The sequence below is a fragment of the Hippopotamus amphibius genome, chromosome 8, assembly GCF_030028045.1.
Source record: "Hippopotamus amphibius kiboko isolate mHipAmp2 chromosome 8, mHipAmp2.hap2, whole genome shotgun sequence".
In the NCBI taxonomy this organism is placed as follows: Eukaryota; Metazoa; Chordata; class Mammalia; order Artiodactyla; family Hippopotamidae; genus Hippopotamus; species Hippopotamus amphibius.
In genome coordinates, this window is record NC_080193.1 from 18,958,465 (window position 1) to 18,982,449 (window position 23,985).

A 23,985-nucleotide genomic window follows, 5' to 3' on the forward strand; every position below is an offset into this window, starting at 1 on the left:
CACACTGTGGCTGGGGCACTCCAGGTTTACACTGTCCTTGCTACTAATATTCCTAGAGGAAAGGAGTTCTTCTTTCCCAACAGTGCCCACAAAAATCCTGGAGTGTCTCAATGGCCTAAGGCATGTGACAATCCACAAAGCAATCACTGAAGCCAAGGGGATCGGGTTACACTGTTGAACCAGCTCTGGGTCACTGCCCACCCTGGGAGCTGTAGGGATGGGCAGAAGATGAGAGTGGAAGAGACCTGGCTTCCCCAAAGGGAGAAAATGCAGGTGCTACTGCCAGAGGGGGAATTGACCCTCGACAGGCAAAAATTGCAGTGTCCTCTCTAGTTATATCCCCAAGGGAGCCAAAGCTGGGCTCTGGAGATCCTGGAATAAAAAGTAGATCATTCTTGATGCCCCCTTCCAAACAGCCTCCACCTTCAGCCTGTGCTTCTCCCAACATATATCTGCCACCTACTCAGGCATGCCAGGTAACAGGACACCAGTGGTATCTTTTTATGGAGCGGTTCTCTCCACCTTTAACAGACTGTCAACCCCACAAGGACAAAAACCTCGACTGTCTTGTTCATCACTACATCCCTACTGCTCAGCCGCATGCCCAGTACAATAAACATCTGTTGAGTGAGGGAATGCATGGATGGGGGGGTGGACCTTCTGGCAGTCTAGAATTTGGGCTCTTCCTACTCATGGAGAACTTTACTCAGAGCCTCTCGCGAGAGAATGATAGAGTCAATTATATATGTGGCCCTGTGCTAAAGGCTGAGGATGTCTCAGCCCCGCAGGATCACCAAGCCTACTGCAAAAGATACAAACAGGAGTGCGCTGGAGCTGGCTTGTACCAGCTCTGAGCCATCTGTGCTCATCCCTTCCCAGCTCCAAGTTCAGTGATGTTCTGATGGTAGCTTGACATCAGCTACAGTGAGAGTATTTATACCACAATAATCAGTAACTGCTACAATATCAGGGCTTTTAGTTTCCTGGAGAGCTGGTTATCAAACATTTTACCAACACACCACCGTGCAAACCTAAACACATAATTATTATCAGAGTGAGAAGTATTACTGTAAATGCCAGGGAGTCTTTTTTTTTTTTTTGGTCATGCCATGCAGCTTGTAGGATCTTAGTTCCCCTACCACGGATTGAACCTGTGCCTCCTGCAGTGCAAGTGCAGAGTGCTAACCACTGGACCACCAGGGAATTCCCTCCACGGGGTCTTAAGAAGGGAGAAATTCTTCCTGGTGAAGCTGGAGAATTTTGGAAGGTTTTGCCCACCGGATTGCATTTCTCTTCACCCATCATATCGACCCAAGCAAGAAACCAGAGCCTCTGGTCCCACTGGCCCACTGACTCCCTTGGTCCCTGCAGTCACTGATCCCCATCTTGCATTTATCTCTTCCAGGCCTGCACTCCTGGGCAGTGCTGAAAAGTTCACTGTGCTCATCAAGAATAATATTGACTTCCCTGGCCACAACTACACCACGTAAGTGCCCAGAATGTCTGGCTGTATTAGTTACCTACTGCTGTGTAACAAATCACCCCAACACTTAGGAGCTAAAAACAACCAACCCTAATTTTCTCTCATCGTTTCTGTGTGCCCCAGAATGACATCTGGGAATGACTTCACCAGGTGGTTCTGGCTCAAGGTCTCTCGGGGTGCAGTCAAGCGGTCCATGGGGGCTCCAGTCATCTCCAGACTTGACTGGGGCTGGAGAATCCTCTTCCATGATCACTCACACAACTGTCAGCGGGAAGGCTCAGTTCTTCACCATGTGAACCTCTCCTTCAGACTGCTTGAGTGTCCTGTGGACACTGTGGCTGGCTTCCCCAGAGCAAGTGATCAAAGCCAAAGGGCAAGTAAGCAAGATAGTAACCAAGATGGAAGCCACTGTATTTTATAATCTAATCTCACAAGTGACACACCATCACTTCTGTCACATGCTGTTGGTCACACAGACCAACACTGTACAACGTAAGAGGGGAATACACAAGGGTTTGAATCCCAGGAAGCAGGATCATTGGAGGCCCTCATGGTGCCCAGGTTCACTCCTATGAAAGAGATGGAGCCCACTATTCAATAGATATGTTTGTTTGTTTGCTTTCCATTATGTGCAGGACAAACATCTTGCCAGATTTAAACACCACTTGCACCTTTCACAAGACTCAGAATCCACAGTGTCCCATTTTCCGACTAGGAGATATCTTCCGAGACACAGGAGATAACTTTGCAGATGTGGCAATTAAGGTTGGTGATGTCTTTGTACACTGGGATGTGGGGGGTGGGTCAATGGATGGAGGATGACAAATGGGCAGGAGGCTGGACCACTGGGTCTTAATAATATGCTCATAGTTATTGAGCATTTTGTAAGTCCATGTTCTGTGACAAGGACTTTTCCTGCATCACCTCATCCAATCCCACAACAACCCTATGAGTGAGACACTCAGTGTATTAGTTTCCTGTGGCTGCTATAAAAAATTACCACAAACTTTCTGGCTTAAAACAACACATATTTTTTTATACTACTGGAGGTCCCATTTCTCCAAGTCAGAGCCTCCCTGTTACTCATTTCTGTATCCTCAGCATCTAGTGTACTGTCTTGAAATGCCTAATTTCACTGATTCAAAGACATACCGTTTTTTCACTTTTAATAGTTTTGAAATCAGGAAGTACTTTCAGTTGATGGAGTCTCAGTTTAATTGACGGCATTTTTTCCCTAGAGGAACATTAAAAAAACCCTATGTGTCTTACAAGCAATGGTGTCTAAGATTCAACGAAATATGATAGTCAGTTCTCAAAAACAATTTATAGAAACAAAGAAGTACCAAGTATAGGTAAGAGATTAACAGATTCTTTAGAAGTTAAGAAGAGAGAAAGGTCACCATGAATTGAGGAGCACAGGCACGGCTGAGTGGGTGGGGAAGGATGTCAGCTGGGTCTTGGAGGATGAGGAGGATTAAGCTGGAGAGGTATGTGGGAGAAACATTTCATTGGGAGAAACGCTCTAAGGCCAAGATTTAAAAATTCAAAGCGTACCCAGCAATTCCACTCTTAAGTATGTACCCAAGAAAAATGACAACATATCTTCACACAAAAACTCGTACTCAAATGTTCACAGCAGTGTTATTCATAATAGCCAAAAGGTGGAAATAACCCAAGTGTCCATCAAAGGATGAATGGATAAACAAAATGTAGTATATCCATGCAATGGAATATTCCTCCACCACAAAAAGGAAAGAAGTACTGACACATGTGACAACATGGATGACTTTAAAAGCATTATGCGAAGTGAAAGAAGCCAGACAAAAGGTCACATATTACATGATTTCACTCATGTGAAAATTCAGAATAGGAACTCCATAGAGACAAAAAGTAGATTAGTGGTTGCTTAGCGCTGAGAGAGGGGTAATAACTAAAGTTTACATGGTTTCTTTTGGAGGTAATGAAAACAGTGTAAAATTGATTGTGGTGGTGGTTGCACATACACATGAATATACTAAAAACTGCTGAACTGTACATGCTATGTAGGCGAACTACATGAGAACTGTATCTGAATAAAGCTGTTTTTAAAAAAAGAAATGAAAATGCAAAGTGTGTTTAGGGAAAAGCACAGACAGTTCAGAATAAAAGCTTTCTCCTGGGCAGTATCAGGAGAGGAGCAGAGAAGACGTGATGGGCATGGGAATTCCAGTCTAACAAGTTTCAACTTAATCTTTAACAGGGGGTGGGGGGGGGGCATCAAAGGTGTCTGATTACAGGAGTGGTTTGTTGAAAGTTGTATTTTAGGAGAATGAATATAGCGGTGGTGTGTTCCAGGTGGGAGGAGGAGCAGGGGCCACAGTATCAGCTGTATGAGTTAGACAGGGCTGCACTTATGGCTCTGAAAGTTTTAATCAGCATTTTTTTCCCTCAAAAGCCAACTTGTCCTTCAGTGATCATCCCTATGCAGGGAGGTGTCTGATGGCTGCATAACCCATGTCCAGCGGGACTGAGACATTGTCTCTCGTTGTCTTCCCCAGGGAGGAATCATGGGCATTGAAATCTACTGGGACTGCAACCTGGACACGTGGTCCCATCACTGCCGTCCAAAATACAGTTTCCGTCGTCTTGACGACAAGACTGCCAAGGAGTCCTTGTACCCTGGCTACAACTTCAGGTAACAGTGATCAGGGCCAGACTTGCCCAGTGACTGGTCACCCTTGGCTCCCCAGGGACTGTCCGGGTCCACCTTAATTGTATCCCCAGCAGCCAGGAAGACGAGTTCTGATTCCCAAGGCAACAAGATGAATGTAAAAGACTTTCTCTAAGAGCTAGGCAGTGAATGAATTTCTGCGTGAATTATTAAAGAATTGCACACTCTTTGTAAGATAAAAACAAAACTTGGCAAACACAGAAAAGCATAGAGAAGAGGACAAAAATCACCCATAACTCCTCTACCCTGAGATAATCGAAGATAACCCTCTGGGGAAATTACCTTCGTCTAACCCATTCCTTTGCGAGGCTTATATGAGATCATATCATATTTATAATTTGGTACTCTTGGGGGTTTTTTATATGCCAGTCACTCAGAATTCTTTGTGACCACCACATTAATTATCATAATATTCCATTGTGACTGTAATGATAACAACAGCTACGACTTAGGGAGGGTCTTCTATATACCAGGCATTTACATCACCATCGCTAAGCCTCACCACCACCAGGGAAGGTAGCTACTGGTGTCCCGGGGAAAGCTGAGAACGGTGAAATGATCTGCCCAAGACCCATAGCTAATAGGACAAGCTCCATAATCCTGAGCTAGGTCACTAACTTCCCAAAACACACACTTTCCCTTCCATCTCATGATTTTCTCACCATTCCACTATTATTGGACATTTGGGGTGCTTTGGTTTTTCTTTATAAATAACTCTGCACTGTATATCTCTGTATGTATATCTTTGTTTGAATTCCAGGTTACTTTCTTACGATTAAATCCTAGAAGCAGAATTATTGGATCAAAGGTTATGAGCATTTCACCATAAGTTTTCAGGTTTTAAAAGGACTATTAAGGGCTTATTTTTCATTTTTCAGATTTGTATTCAGTTCTTTTTCAAAGCCATCTATCATTGTTTCAGTGAGATCCATGCCTAGCTTATGGAGCCCACTCCTCTCGACCAATCTACTGTATAACCCCTTTCACACTGAACTGTAGCAACTTGGATAGGATTCCTCTCTGTGGGGCTTTGGAATACTTGTTGGTGGGCTTCGGCAGAAACAATCCTGTGCAAAGTTCTGTGTGTGCCATGGGCTATGGAGACGTTCCTCTGGGGTGATAATTTAATTTTGTTGTTGTTCCTGCCAGGACTGTATGGCATCTATCAACTACAAACCAGTTTTTAGTTTAATTTCTTGGTGCTGGATGTCTTCACTCCGCTACAGGGATCCCATCCCCGCTTCCTTGCCTAGGAGGGCCTCGCAGCCTCAGCTCCTTTCCTAAGAAGTATGTTAAGGCTCTAGCTGCTCAGAAACACATCTGTCTGGAACTCCTAGGGGTCATGTGGCTTTAGTCCCCACTTACCACTCATCTCTAGCACCTAGCCCTTCCTTGTTGTGAGCTCAGTAATATATTGATATGACTTTAAAAAATATTTTGTCTTGCACTTCTTTGTGTAAGTGCGGTGGGGTGGGAGGTGGTGGTGGAGGTGGTGAGGCAGCCTGCCATCTTGAGTGGAAGTCCTTTTGGTAAAAACATCTTAAAGACTCCTGATACCTTGGGTCACACTGCTGCCTCACTGCAGTTTTGTCTTATTTTTAAGGTTCTTTGTAGTACATCACTATGCTTCTGGCTTCTGGACTTCAACCCTATGAATTCACTGGGATTCTGGTTCATTTTCACCCTTAAGGTGCCTGGTACTGGATTTGTGCTGATCTATTCTGGTTTTGATGCTGTATAGCTCATTCCTCTACTCCTGACTTTTTCCCATTGGTGATCCTGTGCCCCTAACTTAGGTTCCAAGTAACCCCCTATGTCTGGATAATTTTTCAGCCGGGCCCTACAACACTGGACCAGCAATAACTTGGCTGAGGCTCATAACACACTTTCCATGACCTTTCATTTCCTGTAGGAGCCAGGCAGGGTTCTGTGACTACGGTTACGACTGGCCATCTTGTGCCCTGGTTCCAGACACAAAGTAGGCTTTTGCTGTTCCCTTTTCAGAGAGAGTTGCTGAGTGTATCCTTTGAATAATGGTTATACAGTTTGCTTACAAAGCTGGTAGGAAACTGATACTGGCATTCTTCATTCATTAACTACATATTGAAGAGAAAAATATTTGTTGTCCCAACGGGTATATATCAGTAAACAAAATAGACAAGTTACTACTTAGCATCTATTCTAATAGGACATGACTATAAGTATAAGACAAAAATATAAGTAAATAAAAAACTCCAAGTCAACATCCTTAGTCACCAGGGAAAATGCAAATTTAAACCACAATGAAATATGACATGCCCACCAGAATGACTAAAATTAAAAAGACTGGAAATTCCAACTGTTGCCAAGGACCAGGAGTAACTGAAACTCTCCTACTTTGCTAGTGGGAGTGTGAAATGGTACAACCACATTAGAGAATTGTTGGAAGTTCCTTATAATGGGAAATGTACATCTATCCTATAAACCAATCCCACACTCAGGTATTTACCCAAGAGAAAGGAAACATATCTCCACACACAGATTTGTACATGACTGTCCACAGCAGCCTTACTCATAATAGCCAAAACCCAGAAACAACCCAAATGTGCATTAACAGGTGAATGGAGAAATTAATTGTGATATATTTATATAATAAAACACTACTTAACATGGATAAAAATGGAAGAAATTACTGATACACGCAACAACATAGACGAATCCCACAGACATTATGTTGGGTGAAAGAAGCCAGACCTGAACGAGTACATTCTATGATGCCACTTGTATCAAGTACAAAAGCAGACAAACGTATCTGTGATGACAAAAGATAGAATGATGGTTGCTGGGCTGGGGTGTAGGGGTAGGAAGGAGAAGTAGGAACTGATTGGAAGGGAGCACAGAAAGCTTTCTGGGGTAATGGAATGTTCTACATCTTGGTAGGGATATAGGTTACACAGGGTATTCATTTGTCGAAACTCATTGAATTGAACCTTTAGGACTTGTGCATTTTCTTACATGTTAGTTATACCTCAATAGAACAACCAAATCCAACCAGACCATTTCAGATGATGATAAATGCTTCAAAGAAAATCAAACAAGATAGTGTGATGGGATGGGGGGAAATGCAACCAGAAAAGGCCTCTCCAAGCACGGGATAGGACCCCCATAGGCATCACGCACTTTCCTGAGGATTGAGCTTTCCTAGTTAAGAAGAGAAACTGCACACATAGGAGTCCATGTTAGGGAATCAACTTGCAAACATCTTAGCGTCTCCGATACTTTTAGTACTAATGGTCTGGACCAGCGGTTCTCAAAGTGCGGGTCCCCACATCAGCATCACGTGGGATCTGGTCAGAAATGCCAGTTCTCAGGCTCTACCCCAGACCTACTGAATCAGACAGTCTGGGGACTGTCTTCAAAAACCTTCCAGGGTATTCTGATGCAAACTCAAGTTTGAGAATCACTAATCTAGACCCTCGATATTCTAAATGTGATCCTAGAACCAGTGGTCCTCACACTCCTTATTGCTTCACACCTGGCTGCCTCACTCATTTCTGTTCTCCGTCTGGCCCCTATAGATAATTTGAGTTTGAGACCCTTCACTAAAGGCTGGCTGAGATCAAGACTTAAGAGGCTTTTTGCCTTCTCTGGATCAGTGGAGTCTCTTCCAGGGCCCTGAAACCAGCTCCTAGTTTAGGTAATGTCTGATCATTCCCTGCTGCTCTACTGAGTAGCCTTGTGGCCATCAGCAAGAAGAGAGGCCTAGATCAGTGGTCCCCGACTGCCCTCACACGCTGTTTTTTCAGCAATCAGCAGATGCATGCAGGGCAACATACCAATCACATGCTAGCCAATGTCCTTAAGTCGCCGAGCTAAGCCTAAGAACATTAGCTCCTGGACAGATCCGAGCTTTCTGAAAAACTGCTTGTGATGTTAATATTCTTTTAGAACAAAGTGTTAGAGCATTGGTTCTCTGCAATAAGCACCAGAAGAAATCTTTAGCCAAAAATAAGTGGTTGAGATCTGGCAGGTAACTGGACAAGTTACTTTCAAAGAGCCACACAAAAGAGAAGGAAGTTAAAGGTTATATGAGGTTTGTGAGAAAATATAATTGTCTAAAACATAGGAAGTTGAAGGAATTGATCACGTTGCAGCATTTTGTCCTTTAGCGAAAGATACGTGGCAAAAGGTCCCTATTCAGTGATTCAGTTTACTTACAAGATGTGTAAAGCAGGGAAAACCCACACAGAACAGAATGCCTGATGCGCTTCTCTGCTTTCAGAATAGGTATGTGTGTGTATTCATTTCCTGTGGCTGCTGTAACAAATTACCACAAGCTTGGTGGCTTTAAACAACAGAAATTTCTCTCTCACAGTTCTGGAGGCCAGAAGTCCAAAATCAAGGTGTCAGCAGAGACACATTCCCTCTAAAGGCTCTAAAAGAGGATCTTTCCTTGTCTCTTCTAGCTTCGGATGGCTTTAGGTGGTCCTTAACTTGCGGTGGCTGCATCCCTCCAATAGCTGCCTCTGCCTTTACAGAGCCTTCTCCTCTGTGTTTCTGTAACTCTCCCTTTCCTTTTTCTTATAAGGATAGAGTCACTGGATTTAATTAAGGCCCACCCTAAATCCAGGATGATCTCATCTTGAGATCCTTAACTCATTTACATCTGCAAAGTTCCTTTTCCAAAGAAGGTCACATTCACAGGTGGTGCAGGGGTTAGGCACTTGGACTTATCTTTTTTGGGGGGCCATTACTCAACCCACTACAGCGTGCAAAAACATCCTTGCCCAGGGCCTGGTGTTTCTGAGTATGGCCCACTGTTCACCTGCATCAGAACCACCTGGTACCTTTCCTGGAAATACAGATTCCTACAAGCATCTCACACCTTTGGAAACCACCCTTTGGGGGTAAGGCCCAGGAATATGCCTTTTGAACACACTTCCCAAGTGCTTCTTGCCCTGAGTTTGAGAACCACTGTACCAAGACCCCGAAAGCAGACATTCAAGTGTTACTATACAATGTTAACCTTCTAGCAAAACAGCTTGCATAGACAGATAATGCAACCCTGGGGCAGGGAGTGGTGATGCATGCTTGCTTTGCATTTTAAAAAACAAACCAATCAATACAGCAGAAGAAAGTACTGTCATGGAATGAGAACAATCAGATGCAAAGAAACTGAAACCCCTTTGGCCAGAAACAGGCGCTGAAGTGCCTGAGACTATCTAACTGATCTCAGTGTCAGATGGTGAGAGTTTTAAAAGAATCAGAATTGCAGATGCTCCATGCCAGATTCTGGCAGAGCATCATCCATTTTCTGTTTTCTTCTCTCCCCACACCTGTAAATAGGGAATGAATTAATAATAACTCAAGGAAACTATACGTCCTTACCTGAAAACCACCACCAAAAGGTGGTAAGAGGGAGGGTCAGAGCTAAAAGTTTTGTGGAAAAAAAAAAGGTTTGTGACACATGTGGCTTAAGCCTTTCCTAATTATTCACGAGAAAGGAAACATGCCACCTTCCCCAACAGCAGCACTGATGAGAGTTGTGTATTTGGGGTGATTGTGATTTGTGCCGAGGTCTTAACTTATACAGGTGACTCAGTGATGACAGAGAAAAGTCAATGCCATTGAAAGAATCTTCCGAGAGGAGGGGGCACACCGGGCCACACAGGGCCACAGGGGGAAGCACCAGGTTCGGTCAGGGGTAAGCAGGAGCGGGGGAAAGCACAGCCCAGAGCCTTTACTGTGTTTTCCTTAGGAAAGGCAAGGCAGGGCAGCAGAGACGGCTTAGGACTGGCTAGGCTGAGGACTGTTGGTGGGCTCTGGGCTACAGGGGAGGTCTCTGGTTGTCTGGTACCTGGCCCTGGGCAATTCCGGGCAAGGGAAATGTTGACTGGGTGTGTGAGAGTTAGATACAGGAGGTGGCTGGAGACATGGACTCAGGATTGGTCAGACGGTGTGTAACATGAGTTTCACATACTCTCAAAACCTGGATTGCAGGGGGCATGTAAACAACATTGTCTGTTACTTTGGTCCTGGTGATAATGGATGCCAACCAGACAAGTACAGAATCTGAAGAAAACACAGTCAGGACAGATTGCAGAGGTGCACCTGTCCCCAATCCATTACTTAGTATCTAAGATTCACCCTCCCCCTCTGTGTTCTAGAAGCTAAACTCTTCCCTCCTAAGGACTGATCAGCGTGCTTACAGTTATTTTGTAAAATTTCTCTTGTTGTGAATCCTATATTGCTTAAAAATTGTTCATTTTAATCTTTTAAAGCAGACTTTCCATCACCCTGTGATGCTGGAAGTCGAGAAGGTGATGTGGGGAAGTGGAGCCTTGCTTCCAGGTGAACGGGGAGAGAAATTCATGCGTTTGGATTGTGTTCTTCCCTTTGCCAACCACAGCAGAGCTAGAAGATGGACAAAGAAGACTAGATGGGCTACTGTTTTGTTTTTCTTTTCATAAAACACTGCACTTTCAGATAGATCTTATAAATATGGTTCCTTTTCCTCCGACAGACATGCCAAGTACTATAAGGAAAATAATACTGAAAAGCGGACCCTGATAAAAGCCTTTGGGATCCGTTTTGACATCCTGGTTTTTGGCACCGTAAGTCTCTTCTCTGCTCTCAGCCACTGGCATCTCCATTCCTATGACTGTGTCTTAATTATCGCTGTAGGGTCTCAAACGGTGAATGTTTTGGTCATAGTCATTAGCTGGCACTGTGCATCTTGCATGGGGATCAGAGAGGGGGAAGAAATGTCCTTGTTCACAGACAAGCTATCTAATGAGTACAAGAGTGGGCTTGGGGAAAAAACCTAATACTCAACTTTAAAAATACTCTGATGCTTAAAAAAGAGAGAGAAAGCAATCCCTCTGCAAAATAGTTTCTAAGGAATCCAACTCTAATTGGCTTAGGGGAAAAGAATCTTCTTTTTTTTTTTCTCTTTTTTTTCAGTTCATATAACTGAAAAATCCAGAGGCATTGTTCAGGCTTCTGGCATCGTTGAATCCAGATGTTTTAACAACATCATCAGGAATCGGCCTCTCTCCTTCTCTTATATTTGTTCTCCTTTGTTTTGGTGTCATTCACAGCGGGTCATCTCTATGCCGTGGTGTCAGCAGCTACTTATATCTTAGCAATTTAGCAATGTCCATGAAAAGAGAACATCTCAGCAAAGGCCTCAGCAGATGCCACTGGCTTTGACTGGCCCAATAGGAGCCACATGCTCACTGCTGAACTAATTACTGTGGCCAGGGTCACTTACAATGGCTGGCCTTAGCCACAAACTACACGGACTGAGTATGGACACAGGTGGTTCTCCAGAGGAGAACTGGCATGCTGTCTCCAGAAGGAGGGGATGCTGGGCGTGCAGAAATCCACAGATGCCCACATACCTGTCTGACAGCATATTATTTATGTAACTTGGCAATATGCAGCACAAGCATCCCTGAGATATAGTGAGAGGATACGAAGACACTAAGAATAAAAACACAAGGACCTCTACGGGAAGAGTTTGTGCAGACATTCCTTCCCTCTGTTTCCAAAGTAATCTCAAATCACTTTTAGGGAAAGCTCTTCTGAAACCCTCACCTTGAATGGAAAAACAAACTTTCAATGGTTCTCCGCTCAATGTGTGGGTTCTAGTGCTTCTTTGTTTAAAACATCCATGTTTTCAAGCACATCCTGAAAGGCAGAAGCAGGAGGAATGGGATTCAGATTTCAGCCTCCTTAATCTCTGTTCCTGTGAACACTTTGGATGCATCTGTCAAATTCATGGCACTACACTCCCTCCTCTGCTGGAACTTACAGTTACATGTTAGAGCAAAAGAGCATTGCTCTGATTTTCAACCGAGTAACCTTTTGTACTCTATTTTCAGGGAGGAAAATTTGACATTATCCAGCTGATTGTGTACGTTGGTTCGACACTCTCTTACTTTGGTTTGGTAAGGGATTCTCTTTCTCATATTTTATGAAAATGATTTGGCAAAAGGAAGTTTCACTAACGTGGTGCTTGTCTGGGTTTTTCCAGGCCACTATATTCATTGACCTTCTCATCAACACTTACTCAAGTAAATGGTGTCGATCCCATATTTATCCCTGTTGCAAGTGCTGTGAACCCTGCGCAGTCAATGAATACTACTACAGGAAGAAGTGTGAATCCATTGTGGAGCCAAAGCAGGTAATGCTCGCTGTGTCTATGGGACGTCAAAACATCCGTTGGGCCCACTGGATCACTGAGAAATGTGTAGAAAAAAGGCCAAAATCATAGGTGTAATCAATCCCATGGTGGATGTCTCTGGTCTCTACCCCAATTCACCATCTCTCAGATGAATCCTTTAGTTTTACTGAGAAACAAAAACAAAAATGGAGAAGCAAGATATAGAGAAAACAAATTTTTATGTTCCAGGATTGGTCAGTTTTCTCAGACTTATTAAATTGGTTGTGCAAAATAAGGTATAACGACTTTGGAGAACAATTTGTAAATCTAGTAACATTTAAACAGAACATACTTTACAGCCTGACATTTCCACTTCTCCATACCTGCCCTAGAGGAACACTCACATGGGCACCCAAGTAGTACCCGTGTACAAGATGTCCATCACAGCGCTGTTTGTGATGCTGAAGAGGAGAATCTGCCCAAGTGCCCAGTAGGTGAATGGTGAAATAAACTATGATAAACCCATGGTAAGGAATGCCTGGCACCAGTTTTAAAAAGTGAGGTAGATTATAATAAAAGCAAACGTTTACATAGCATTTCCAGTGCTATGTATGCATTAACTCACTGAATCTTCACGCAACCCTACAGGCAGGTTTATGGGATTATGATTATTAGTAGAACTGTATAGATAGATGCTACTATTATCTCTTTCTATAGATGAGGAAGTTGAGGCACAGGAAGGTTAAATAATCTGCCCAAAGCCATACAGCTAGTAAGTGGCAGAGCTGAAATTCCAACTCAGGCAGGCTGGTTTCAGAGTCCATGTTTATAATCCCTATCTTATAGGTATTGACTGGCATGAGCAAATATCCAAGACATTTGTTGAGAGGAAAAAAAGCAAACTATGGAACAATATATATGGTATGATATATAGGTTAAAAAGCAGCTATACACATAAACTAATTCTATGTATTTTTTACACGTATATTAGATATGTCCATTTATGTACACACACATATATATTCTGTATATTTTCTACATATATTACACACACACATGTAAATGTATGTGGTGAGGTAATACATGCATATTAAAAGGTACACATAAGTGATAACAGTGATTGCTTCTGGACAGGAGCCCAGGATGGGGAATAGGCAAAGAAATTTTAGTTTTTCTGTATGGTTTTGATTTGATTTGTAATTTACTACACTGACTCCATGATTTCCTGCAAAAAAGGAGAAATCTCTGATGCTTAAAAACAACGAAGAGGGTTTCTTTCCTTTATCCAAGAACACTGCTGTGCTTTTTTTAGCAGCTGAATGCACAATTCATTGCTCATTGTACATGTATTTGCAATTAAAATAAAAGTTCATCTTTGCAACTAACATTAATCACCATTTCATGGCCCAAGATGGGATGAAATTTTATGAGAATATAAAGTTGCAATAGTATAAGTTTCTGGAGATATTCAACCTAGAGTAACTGAAATTGAGGGAACTCAACAAAGGAATTTTACGTAGCGCTTGGGGGACCTAGACCTATTAGGCAGTAAGCTATGGATACTCTAAGTCTACAAATTAAGGTGCCTGGGGCTCCGTTTCTGATTTACCTTTAGACTCAGAATTATCCTTTCTTGGAGAGCAAGAGTTTTTGGTTAGCTTGCTTAACAGGTTTTCATCTGGTAAATAGTTGCCTTTAGATGCGTTCAGATATGCAACTCGTGATAATCCTATACTGACATTGGTAACCTTTTCATCTTTATTTCCTAGACATTAAAATATGTGTCCTTTGTGGATGAACTCCACATTAGGATGGTAAACCAAAGGCTACTTGGGACAAGTCTGCAAGATGTCAAAGGTGAAGAAGTCCCAGTAAGTTATCATTATTATTATTATTATTTATTATTATTATTATGCCTTGCTGAGAAGCACATGGGACCTTTGTTCCCTGACCAGGGATTAAACCCATGCCCCCTGCAGTGGAAGCATGGAGTCCTAACCACTGGACCACCAGGGAATTCCTATTAGTCTTTATTTTTTAAGAGAAACCTTATTATTAAATATAAATATATATAAAAATATATATCTATATAAATATATCTAGAAATGCGTATTAATCACAATTGATGATGTGACAAAGTCAATCACACGTAACACATTACCAGCACCCAGATTTAAAAAGTGACCATCACTAGCGGAAGTCATCTTTATGCCTCCACCCAATTACTAGCTTCCCGTAAAAGTAGTCATTATCCTGTATTCAAAGGTTAGTTTTACCTCTTCTAGAGCTTTTCAAAAATTTTAACCCTACAGTATGTATTCAGCACATACTCTGTTGAGGGTCTGGCTTCCTGCCCTCAAGGTTATTTTTGTGAGAGTCATCCATGGTGCTGTGTACAGCAATGGTTCCTTCTCATTGTCATATACTTTCTGTTTTATACACATTCAACTTATTTATCCATTCTATTGTTGAATGAACTACCTATTTGCATAGTTTCCACTTTGGGGTTCATGCCAATGATGCTGCTACAGGAAACACATGGCGCCTAAGAGTGGAAATGCTGAGTCCTAAGGCAGGTGTGTGGTCAGCTATAGTAGATACTACCGAACAGCTCTCTAAAGTGGGTGTTCTAATTCACACTCTCCCCAGCAGTTCTGGCTGCTGGACATCTTCACTAACTGCATTAGTTTTCTACAGCTGCCATAATAAATTACCACCAACTAGGGAGCTTGGAACACCAGATTTACTCTCTCACAGTTCTGGAGGCTGGAAGTCTGAAAGCAAGGTGTCAGCAGGGCTGTGCCCCCCTTGAACCTCTAGGGGAGGTTCCTTCCTTGCTTCCTCCAGCTCCAGGGGCTTATTACACCTGTTAGGGCGTCCACTACAATACTGAATAGAAGTGATAAGAGCAGGCATCTTTGTCTCATTCCCTATCTCAGGAAGAACAGTATTTATTTCACTATAGTACTTGCTGTAGGTTGGGTTTGTTTGCTTTGTTTTGTGCTGCGCTACACATCTTACAGGATCCCTGTTCCCTGACTAGAGACTGAATCCAGACCACTGCACTGAAAGCGCAAAGTCCTAACCACTGGACTGCCAGGGAATTCCCTGCTGTGGGTTTTCAAAGAATGCTCTATCAGATTAAGAAAACTCCCCTCTGCTCCCAGTTTACGAAGAAGTTTTTTTATCTTGAATGGATATTGAATTTTAACACATTTTTGATGGACACAGGCATTCGTTTCTACAAAAAATCCCCAGCTCAATAATGTGTTAAAATAACATGGTTTTTTCCTGCTTCGCATCAATTCATCAATGAGGGTTTTTTTCTATTATGTGGTACATGACACTGATTGGTTTTCAAATCTTAAGCCAACCTTGCATTCCTGCCATTAAATCAGTCTGAATATGATGTATTATTCTTTGTATTTACTGCTGGATTCAATTCACTAATACTTAAGAATTTTACACCTCTTCTTGAGAGAAACTGGTCAAAATTTTTCCATTCATCACCACTATCTACCTCCAGAACTTTTCATCACCCCAAAGGGAAACCCTGTATCCATTCAGTAGCCACTCCTTACTCACTTCTCCCCAGTCCCTGGCGACCACTAATCTGCTTTCTGGATCCATGGAATGGCCTGTTTTGAACATTTCATATAAATTTAGTCATACAATACTTGTCCTCTTATGTCTGGCTTCTTTTATTTAGCATAATGTCTTCAAGGTTCCATCCATGCACGTTTAGCTAAACATCCATGTTTTGCATTTGCTAGTACTTCATTCCTTTTCATAGCTGAATAACAGTCCACTGTATGAACATAACATTTTTTTCTATCCATTCATCCATTGATGGATGCTTGGGTTATTTTCACCCTTTGGCTATTATAATAATGCTGCTGTGAACATTAATGTATAAGAACCATTCAGTTCTTTTTGGACTTCCTAGGTGGCACGGTGATAAAGAATCCGCCTGCCAACACAGGGGACACAGGTTCAAGCCCTGCCCTGGGAAGATTCCACATGCCATGGAGCAACTAAGCCCATGCGCCACAACTATTGAGCCTGTGCTCTAGAGCCCATGAGCCACAACTACTGAGCCCATGTGCCACAACTACTGAAGCCCACGCGCCTAGGGCCCGTGCTCCACAACAAGAGAAGCCACTACAATGAGGAGCCTGTGCACCACAATGAAGAGTAGCCCCTGCTCGCAGCAACTAGAGAAAGCCCGTGTGCAGCAACGAAGACCCAATGCAGCAAATAAATAAATTAAATAAACAAATAAATAAATTTTAAAACAGAACCATTCAGTTTTTTTTAATTAATTACTTAATTTACTTATTGGCTGTGTTGGTTCTTCGTTGTTGCCCAAGGGCTTTCTCTAGTTGCAGAGAGCGGGGGCTGCTCTTTGTTGCAATGCTGAGCTTCTCATTGCGGTGGCTTCTCTTGTTGGGGAGTACAGGCTCTAGGCACGTGGGCTCTCAGTAGTTGTGGCACGTGGGCTCAACTGTTGTGGCTCTCAGCCTCTAGAGCAGAGGCTAGTAGTTGTGGTGCCCGGGCTTAGTTGTTCCATGGCACATGGGATCATACCGGGTCAGGGATTGAACTCGTGTCCCCTGCATTGGCAGGAAGATTATTAACCACTGCACCACCAGGGAAGCCCGAACCATTCAATTTTAATGTACTTAATTCAGACTTTCTTTGGTGAATTCCCGGGATCAACTTGGCGACTCGAGGTGAGTGACGGGTGCCGCAAGCTTGAAGAAGACACAGACACAGACTGAAGAGAAAGATGGGACCGGGGGACTCAAGACCTCTAGGATCAAGAGCCTCGCTGATTGATCCCACGTTGCTTTTATTGAGTTCTCGGCATAGCCTAAGGTTCTAACACTCCCAGGTTAATCCCATAAACAATCAAAGGCCTCACATGACTGGGGGCAATGATCTTTGTTTGCCTCCTGGGTCCTGATTTGAGCTGGGCGTGGAGAGCAAAGCAGCCCTGGGGGCAGGAGACCTCTCTCAAAAGGATTAAGGCCCTATGCACCACCCCTGTTGGTCCCTCTGCGGCTGTGCCTGTCTTAGGTTGTTCCTCCTCTGAGGAATCTTACCCGTCTTTGGCTAACCAGCCATCCCTCAGGACCAAACAGGGTGATATTAGTCTCCACGCCCCACACCCTCAGCTCCTCCACTGCTCAGGCAGGACATTCTGAATCCCATCGCTCGGCCCACATACTTCAACATTTTCAATGTTTCAAAAAGGTTCCAGAATGTCTTCCCACAGTGAATGAAGGTTTATGTCACAAAGAATAGACATAAATGACAGCAATTATGGCAGCTGCCCTCAGAGGATAACAAATGGATTTGTGCAGAAAAGGGAGCATGGGGAGAAAGGAGAAAGGAGACCTAAGTCAACAAATACTTACTGTCTACTATGTGTGGGCACTGTCCTCGGCATTGCGGTTACAGGCAGTAAACAAAGCAAACAGGGCCCCTGCTTTCACGTGGAAGCAGAATCATCAAGTAAAGGTATCAATTTGTTAGATCATTTGCTCATAAGGAACAGAGAACATCATTATGTGATAAGAGAATGACCTGGGAAGAGGGGACCTACCTAGATCAGGTGGTCAGGGCGAGAACGTCTCTCTGAAGAGACGATATATGCTGTAAGGCCTGGCTTTTCTGAACTTCCCTTTCCAAATCTGTAAAATGGAGATCAGGACACATATCTCATGAGGTTCTTCGAACGCTTCAATGAGACAATGCTTGTGAAACACAGTCCTGATATATACATTTAATAAATAACAACTACTAGCATTAATGTAATATTAAATGTAATTTTATAAGTTAATAATAAAATTGAAGAACCTAGAACCCGAGGGGTTGTCACTGCTGATGGGTTTGGAAACTTGCCTTTTTCAGAGACCCCTGATGGACTTCACAGACTTGTCCAGGCTGCCTCTGTCTCTTCATGACCCACCCCCCGTTCCTGGACAACCAGAGGCTATCCAGCTGCTTAGTGAAGAGGTAACCCCGAGGTCCAGCGACCGCCCGGATTGGTGCCAGTGCAAAAATTGTCTCCCGTCCCAACTCCCTGAGAAGCAAAGATGCTTGGAAGAGCTGTGCTGTCGGAAGGAGCAGGGTGCCTGTATCACCACCTCAGAGCTGTTCAGCAAGCTTGTCCTGTCCAGACATGTCCTGCAGTTCCTCCTGCACTACCAGGAGCCCTTGCTGGGGCTGGATGAAGATTCGGACAACAGCCGGCTGCGGCACTGCGCCTACAGGTGCTACACCACCTGGCGCTTTGGCTCCCAGGACCTGGCTGACTTTGCCATCCTGCCCAGCTGCTGCCGCTGGAGGATCCGGAGAGAGTTTCCCAAGCCCGGAGGCCAGTACAGTGGCTTCAAGAGTCCTTACTGATATGCTGAGCAGTCATATAACACCGCCTTGCTTGCACCTTGAGCTTCACCTGCAAAGATGTGTGTCCAGATTTTCAGCCAAAGGGAAATGTGCTTTCCTCCACCCCCAGCTCTACGTGTGTCAGAGGCAAAGTGACCAGGGTAAACAAACAGCAAAGAAACCAAAATCCCTCAGCATGGCCTGAGACTCAAGAGATTCAGATTTATATCTCCATTCTATCCCTAGCAAGTTGTGTGACTCTAGGCCTTTCACCTCTGCACCTAAGCTGCCTTATTATCCAATCTATTGTTTCACAGGGATATTAGGGATATTAGGAGAGCACTCTGAGACAGCGTACGTGAACTTTCTTATTAACCCATAAAGAGCTACGTGAACACGAAGCCGCTCACCTTGAGGTGAGACTAGGATAACGTCCAGCTGTGAACAAACCCTGGTTAAAGAATGCGGAGGATTAAAAGTGGCCACAAATTTTTTGGCATTTGTCCTACAGGACCTGAGGGGTTATATCTCCTCCCCTTGTGTCTTGGCAGCTCTGATCACTTTATCCGGTGATAAAGTGATGCTGTGTCAGGTTCAGGGTCTCGGTCTTGAGAGGCTGTCAGCTTCCACTTCCTGTCCCTTGAAACTCTCGCTGGGAAGGAAGGCGGCTCCCATGGAAAAAGCTGGCTATCCTGAGTCCACACTGCTGTGAGGAAGCCCAAGTAGCCAGGTGGAGAGGAAAGATGCCCCCAGCATTCAAGCCATCCGAGCCCATGGGAGAGAAGTCTTCGGATGATTCCAGATCCTGCTAACACATCACCGCAACTGCATCAGACACCCCGAGTGAGAGCTGCCCAGTGAACCCACAGAACTAAATTGTTATGTTAAACCACTATGTTTTGGGTTGTCTGTTACACAGCAACAGATAACTGGGACAGAGAGCAAGCCTGATTCATGGGACGTAGACTCAGCCCACACCTTCTCTGGTTCTAAGGTTCTTGGGGAGCCTGGACCATCCCCGGAGCCCCTCGGGGGCTTAGGTTTGGATTAGGCAGTTCTAGAAGAGCTGCAGACCAAATCAGGTAACTCACCGGACCAGCCCTGGAATCCATCAAATCTAACTGCTGAGCTACCCAATACATTTCAATCCACATCACAGTTCTATGACTGGAAGTAACATCAAAGTTCTAAAAACTGGGAAAAGCCACCTTTATGCCTTTAACTTCCTGTACTTTGCAGCCAATTACAATGCATGCAGTCTGGATGCTCCTTGAAAAGCAACTCACACTCAAACCTGTCACCATTCCTATACATCAACCACTAAGAGTATAAAAATGGACAGCAGCTTTTAGAATCCTCCTGCAGCATTTTCTTTTCAAGGTTTTGGCACTAGAACGGACTATTCCTAAACGGCAACTGTTTTAAACAATAAATAGAGACCACTACTTAAAACTGTGACTAATGAAGGATCTGTGAGTTTTTAATACATACTCAAAGATTTACCATCTTGATACTTTTTAAAAGTCATCAGCTTCCTACTGTTTTAATGTAAGATAATATGAACAAAAACCTCTTTTTGTCCCAGGATTTTATCTGGCTTTAAACTCAGGAATCATGTTAATTGGGCCAGATTTAACTCTCATTTTTACTATCTTTCAGAGATACTTTTGAAAAGTGAATTATATATGACTTCTTCAGAACTGAAATTTTGTACTCCAACAACTCTTACGTAACTGCTACAGAGTTCCATTCCGATAGCCTCTGAGCCTCGCAGGTTATTTTTTGGTGCCTTATTCCTAGTGTGTTTCTATCACCTTGTGGAGGCCCCAGGTGGAGTCAGAATTTGGAGTGACAAATAATCACTGGCTCCACCTACTGTTTCCACCTTTCCCAGATGCTCTGGGTGAGAAGGGGAGAGGGTGATATGTTACATCAACTGTGTAAAATGTCTCACACTTGCTACAATAACATGCGTCGGATTTATATTCTTATTTTCAGTCCACTGTATTAAACAGTGTCCTCGCCAAAGGCATCCCCAGGAACGTCACCTTTTGGAGGATCTGTTTTTTGTACCTGAATCCATTCTTCTCTTATAGTAATTGCACAGTATTCACTGCTTCATCTCTGTATCATAGGTGTGCTTTCTTGTAGCACTGGTTATGGACTTGCATCTCTCTCTTTACAGGGGACCATTTTTAAAACCTTCCTAATTCTAGCTTGGCAATGTAGATGTCTTAACTGTTTTGATAATTAAAAAGTAATGTGTGTGGGATGAATTGGGAGATTGGGACTGCCATATATACATTACTAATAAGAAAAAAATATCAAAGTGTACACTTTAAATATATGCAGTTTATTGTATGTCAATTATATCTCAATAAAAGTTCTTTAAAAAAAGGCAATGTGTAATTCGCGTTTATTAAGCATTCCTTTTACTTCCTTTTCTCAGAAGATCCCCACATCGCTTAGCTCATTCATGGACACACCCATTCAACATACATGCACTGAGGCACTATGACATACAAAGATATATTTTTAGTCTCTGCCCCCAGTTCCTAACACAGAGCTCCTACATCCCCTGGAATCTGCTGGGTGATAGAACTGTCTTGTGTTCTAATGAGGCCACTCCTGCTGGGCTCCTGGAGAACTTCAGGAAGGGGGTTGGTCACCAGAAAGACCAAGCCACGATTAGAAGCTTAGAACTTTCAGTCCTACGCCCTTATCCTTCAGAGTGGGGAGGGGTTGGAAATTGAGTTAAGAATTCATTTTGACTATGTGATAAAGCCTCCATAAAAACTCCCACACTGTGGGGTTAAGGAAGCTTCCATACTGATGAGTACATCCACATTTTGGGGGGGCGATATGCCCCAACTCCACAAGGACAAAAGCTTCTGCACTCAGGACCCTTCTGGCTCTCACTCTATGTAACTTTTCATCTGGCTCTCACTCTATGTAACTCTTCATCTGGTTGTTCATCCGTATCTTTTATTATAGCCTTCATAATAAATGAGTAAATGTAGGTGTTTCCCCGAGTTCTATGAGCCACAACAGCAAATTACTGAACCTGAGTTTTGTCTTTATCTTAACAAAGACCAATGGAGACCCACTGAAGGGTTGTAAGTAGGAGCCTGGTAAGATTATATTTGATTTTTAAAAGATCATCCTGATCACTCAGGGTGGTGGTAGATATAGTTTTAATTTTCATTTCAGTCTTTCCCTCGTCCATGAAACCTCTGTCCCAAATCTGCAGCAAAATGGACTGATGGTCTTTTCTCTCCTGCTCTTCCTCTTGGGCTTATGGGATCTCAGTTCCCTGGCCAGGGATGGAACCCGGACCCCCCCCCACCCCGCCCCCCGGAAGTGAGAGCACTGAGTCCTAACCACTGGACCTCCAGGGAATTCCCACTGTGCCTTGATTTATAGAATACCTCCTGTCCCAAGTTGGTGGGGATGAGAATGCTCGTTGAGCTTTGGGTCAGGGTCAGGAATGTGCCAAATCTAGAGACCAGGGGCAGTCAACAGAGCCTACAGATGCATTCCACCCTGTGGTGTAAGGCCCCAAATCAAGGTTCAATATTACATGCTGCCTTAACATCTGGTGAAATCAGGAAGGCCTACCTTGGCTTAACTGCAAGCTTCTCTTCTTGGTCTGACAGAAAATGTCAGCTGCTTAAACAACCTTCCTTACCAGACGGACCAGATGCAGCTCCTGCGGATCCCGGCATAGTGGACTGGAGTTCCCCACCAGGCCATGGAATTATCCAAAAGAGCCAACAACATTCTCCTGTGGGAACCACAGGACACCTCCCCCTCCTGATACTACAAAGCAAGCTTGCCTCCCACTGCCTCTGGTTGCTCACTCTGTTCCTAAATGTCATCCCTCTGTGACCCTGCAAGGCATGTGGTATCCTTCTTCCCTGTGCAGTGAGTACATGTGGCTAATGAACTGCTGCCAGTTTCATCTGTCCAGTGCTGGGTGTCATATGTTTGGCCATCCCCATATCCCTAGGGTGGGAATCCCTCCCTTACCAATGGGGTGAACAGGAGGTGATTAAGGTACCCTTAATTCCACTTGCCCCAAAAATTAGAGGCTTGGCTTCTATGCAGTCACTGTCTGCACAAAGCCCTGTTTCTTAGAGCTCATGAGGGACTGGGACCACTACCCCCATGTATTCAAATTAACCATTTGAGTGCACTGGCTGTGGTTACACTTTCTGCCGCTTATAAGTTTCTCAACTCATACTCTAATCCAATGCAGTTATCATTCCAGGAATCCCTGAGTGTCCCCCGACTGAAATCCTTCTGCTCTCTCTCTTTTTTAAAAATATTTATTTATTTATTTATTCATTTATTTATTTATTTGGCTGGGTCAAGTCTTAGTTGCAAGGGATCTTTGTTGTGGCACGCAGGATCTTTAGTTGCAGCATGTGGGATCTAGTTCCCTGACCAGTATCAAACCCGGGCCCCCTGTACTGGGAGCGTGGAGTCTTAGCCACTGGACCACCACAGAAGTTCCTTAATTAATTCATTTATTTTTCTTTAAGAACTTTTATTGAGATACAATTGACATACAATGAACTGCATATATTTAAAGCATACAAGTTGATATCTTTTTTCTTGTTAGTAATGTATGTATGGCACTCCCAATCTCCCAGTTCATCCCACCCCAACCCCCTCCCCCCGCCCCTGCTTTCCCCACTCAGTGTCCATATGTTTGTTCTCTACATCTGTGTCTCTATTTCTACCTTGCAAACCAGTTGATTTGTACCATTTTTCTATATTCTGCATATATGTGTTAATATACAATATGTGTTTTTCTCTTTCTGACTCACTTCACTCTGTATGGGAAGTCCCTTAATTTATATTCTTGATAGAGAGATCCCAATTGGTCACTGGTGAGCCAGGTCTGGCTCTGTTTGGCAGTTTCCCACCCTGGTTCAATCAGCCCTGGTTAGGGATATGAAGACCGGCTGATTTCAGGTTAAGCTAGAAGGTAGGCATGGCAGAAATATCTATAATCTGTGCTAAAATTAAATCTTTGAATATGGGGTTATTGAACCTGGGCATAGAGCAACCACTGTCCTTGTCTTCTAGGAGCTTATATCCTCTTATTATTGTTACTATAATTAATAACATGTAACTATTAACAGCTGCAATTCACTGAACACTATTATGTAACCAGGCATAGTGCTTTTAATGAGTAATCTCAGGTAATTCCTTGAAGGAAAGTCAGACAGTCAGAGACCTTTAATC

General features: G+C 43.5%; 2 protein-coding genes across 15 annotated transcripts in view; one reads left to right on the forward strand and one right to left on the reverse strand.

The window, feature by feature from the left end:
* The window catches only part of LOC130859527 (P2X purinoceptor 7-like), a 48,692-nt gene extending 27,634 nt beyond the window's left edge, over nt 1-21,058 (forward strand). For 2 of the 4 annotated variants that reach the window (XM_057747012.1, XM_057747014.1), the window contains exons 6-14: nt 1,406-1,486; nt 2,119-2,248; nt 4,021-4,157; nt 10,696-10,786; nt 12,059-12,124; nt 12,211-12,360; nt 13,186-13,260; nt 14,109-14,210; nt 18,256-21,058. In XM_057747012.1, the coding sequence (XP_057602995.1) occupies nt 1,406-1,486; nt 2,119-2,248; nt 4,021-4,157; nt 10,696-10,786; nt 12,059-12,124; nt 12,211-12,360; nt 13,186-13,260; nt 14,109-14,210; nt 18,256-18,753 (1,330 nt within the window). In that variant the 3' untranslated portion in view covers nt 18,754-21,058. Of the gene's footprint in view, nt 1-1,405; nt 1,487-2,118; nt 2,249-4,020; nt 4,158-10,695; nt 10,787-12,058; nt 12,125-12,210; nt 12,361-13,185; nt 13,261-14,108; nt 14,211-16,285; nt 16,489-18,255 lie in introns of those variants that run through there. The other 2 variants (XM_057747015.1, XM_057747013.1) reach the window with 2 other exon arrangements.
* The window catches only part of IFT81 (intraflagellar transport 81), a 241,975-nt gene that overhangs the window by 144,893 nt on the left and 73,097 nt on the right, over nt 1-23,985 (reverse strand). The window contains exon 1 of one of the 11 annotated variants that reach the window (XM_057747002.1): nt 17,948-17,972. The exons of 9 other annotated variants lie outside the window; for them this stretch is intronic. The gene's annotated coding sequence lies outside the window, so the exon portion shown is untranslated. Of the gene's footprint in view, nt 1-11,771; nt 11,873-17,947; nt 17,973-23,985 lie in introns of those variants that run through there. One more of the 11 variants, XM_057747001.1, reaches the window with a different exon arrangement.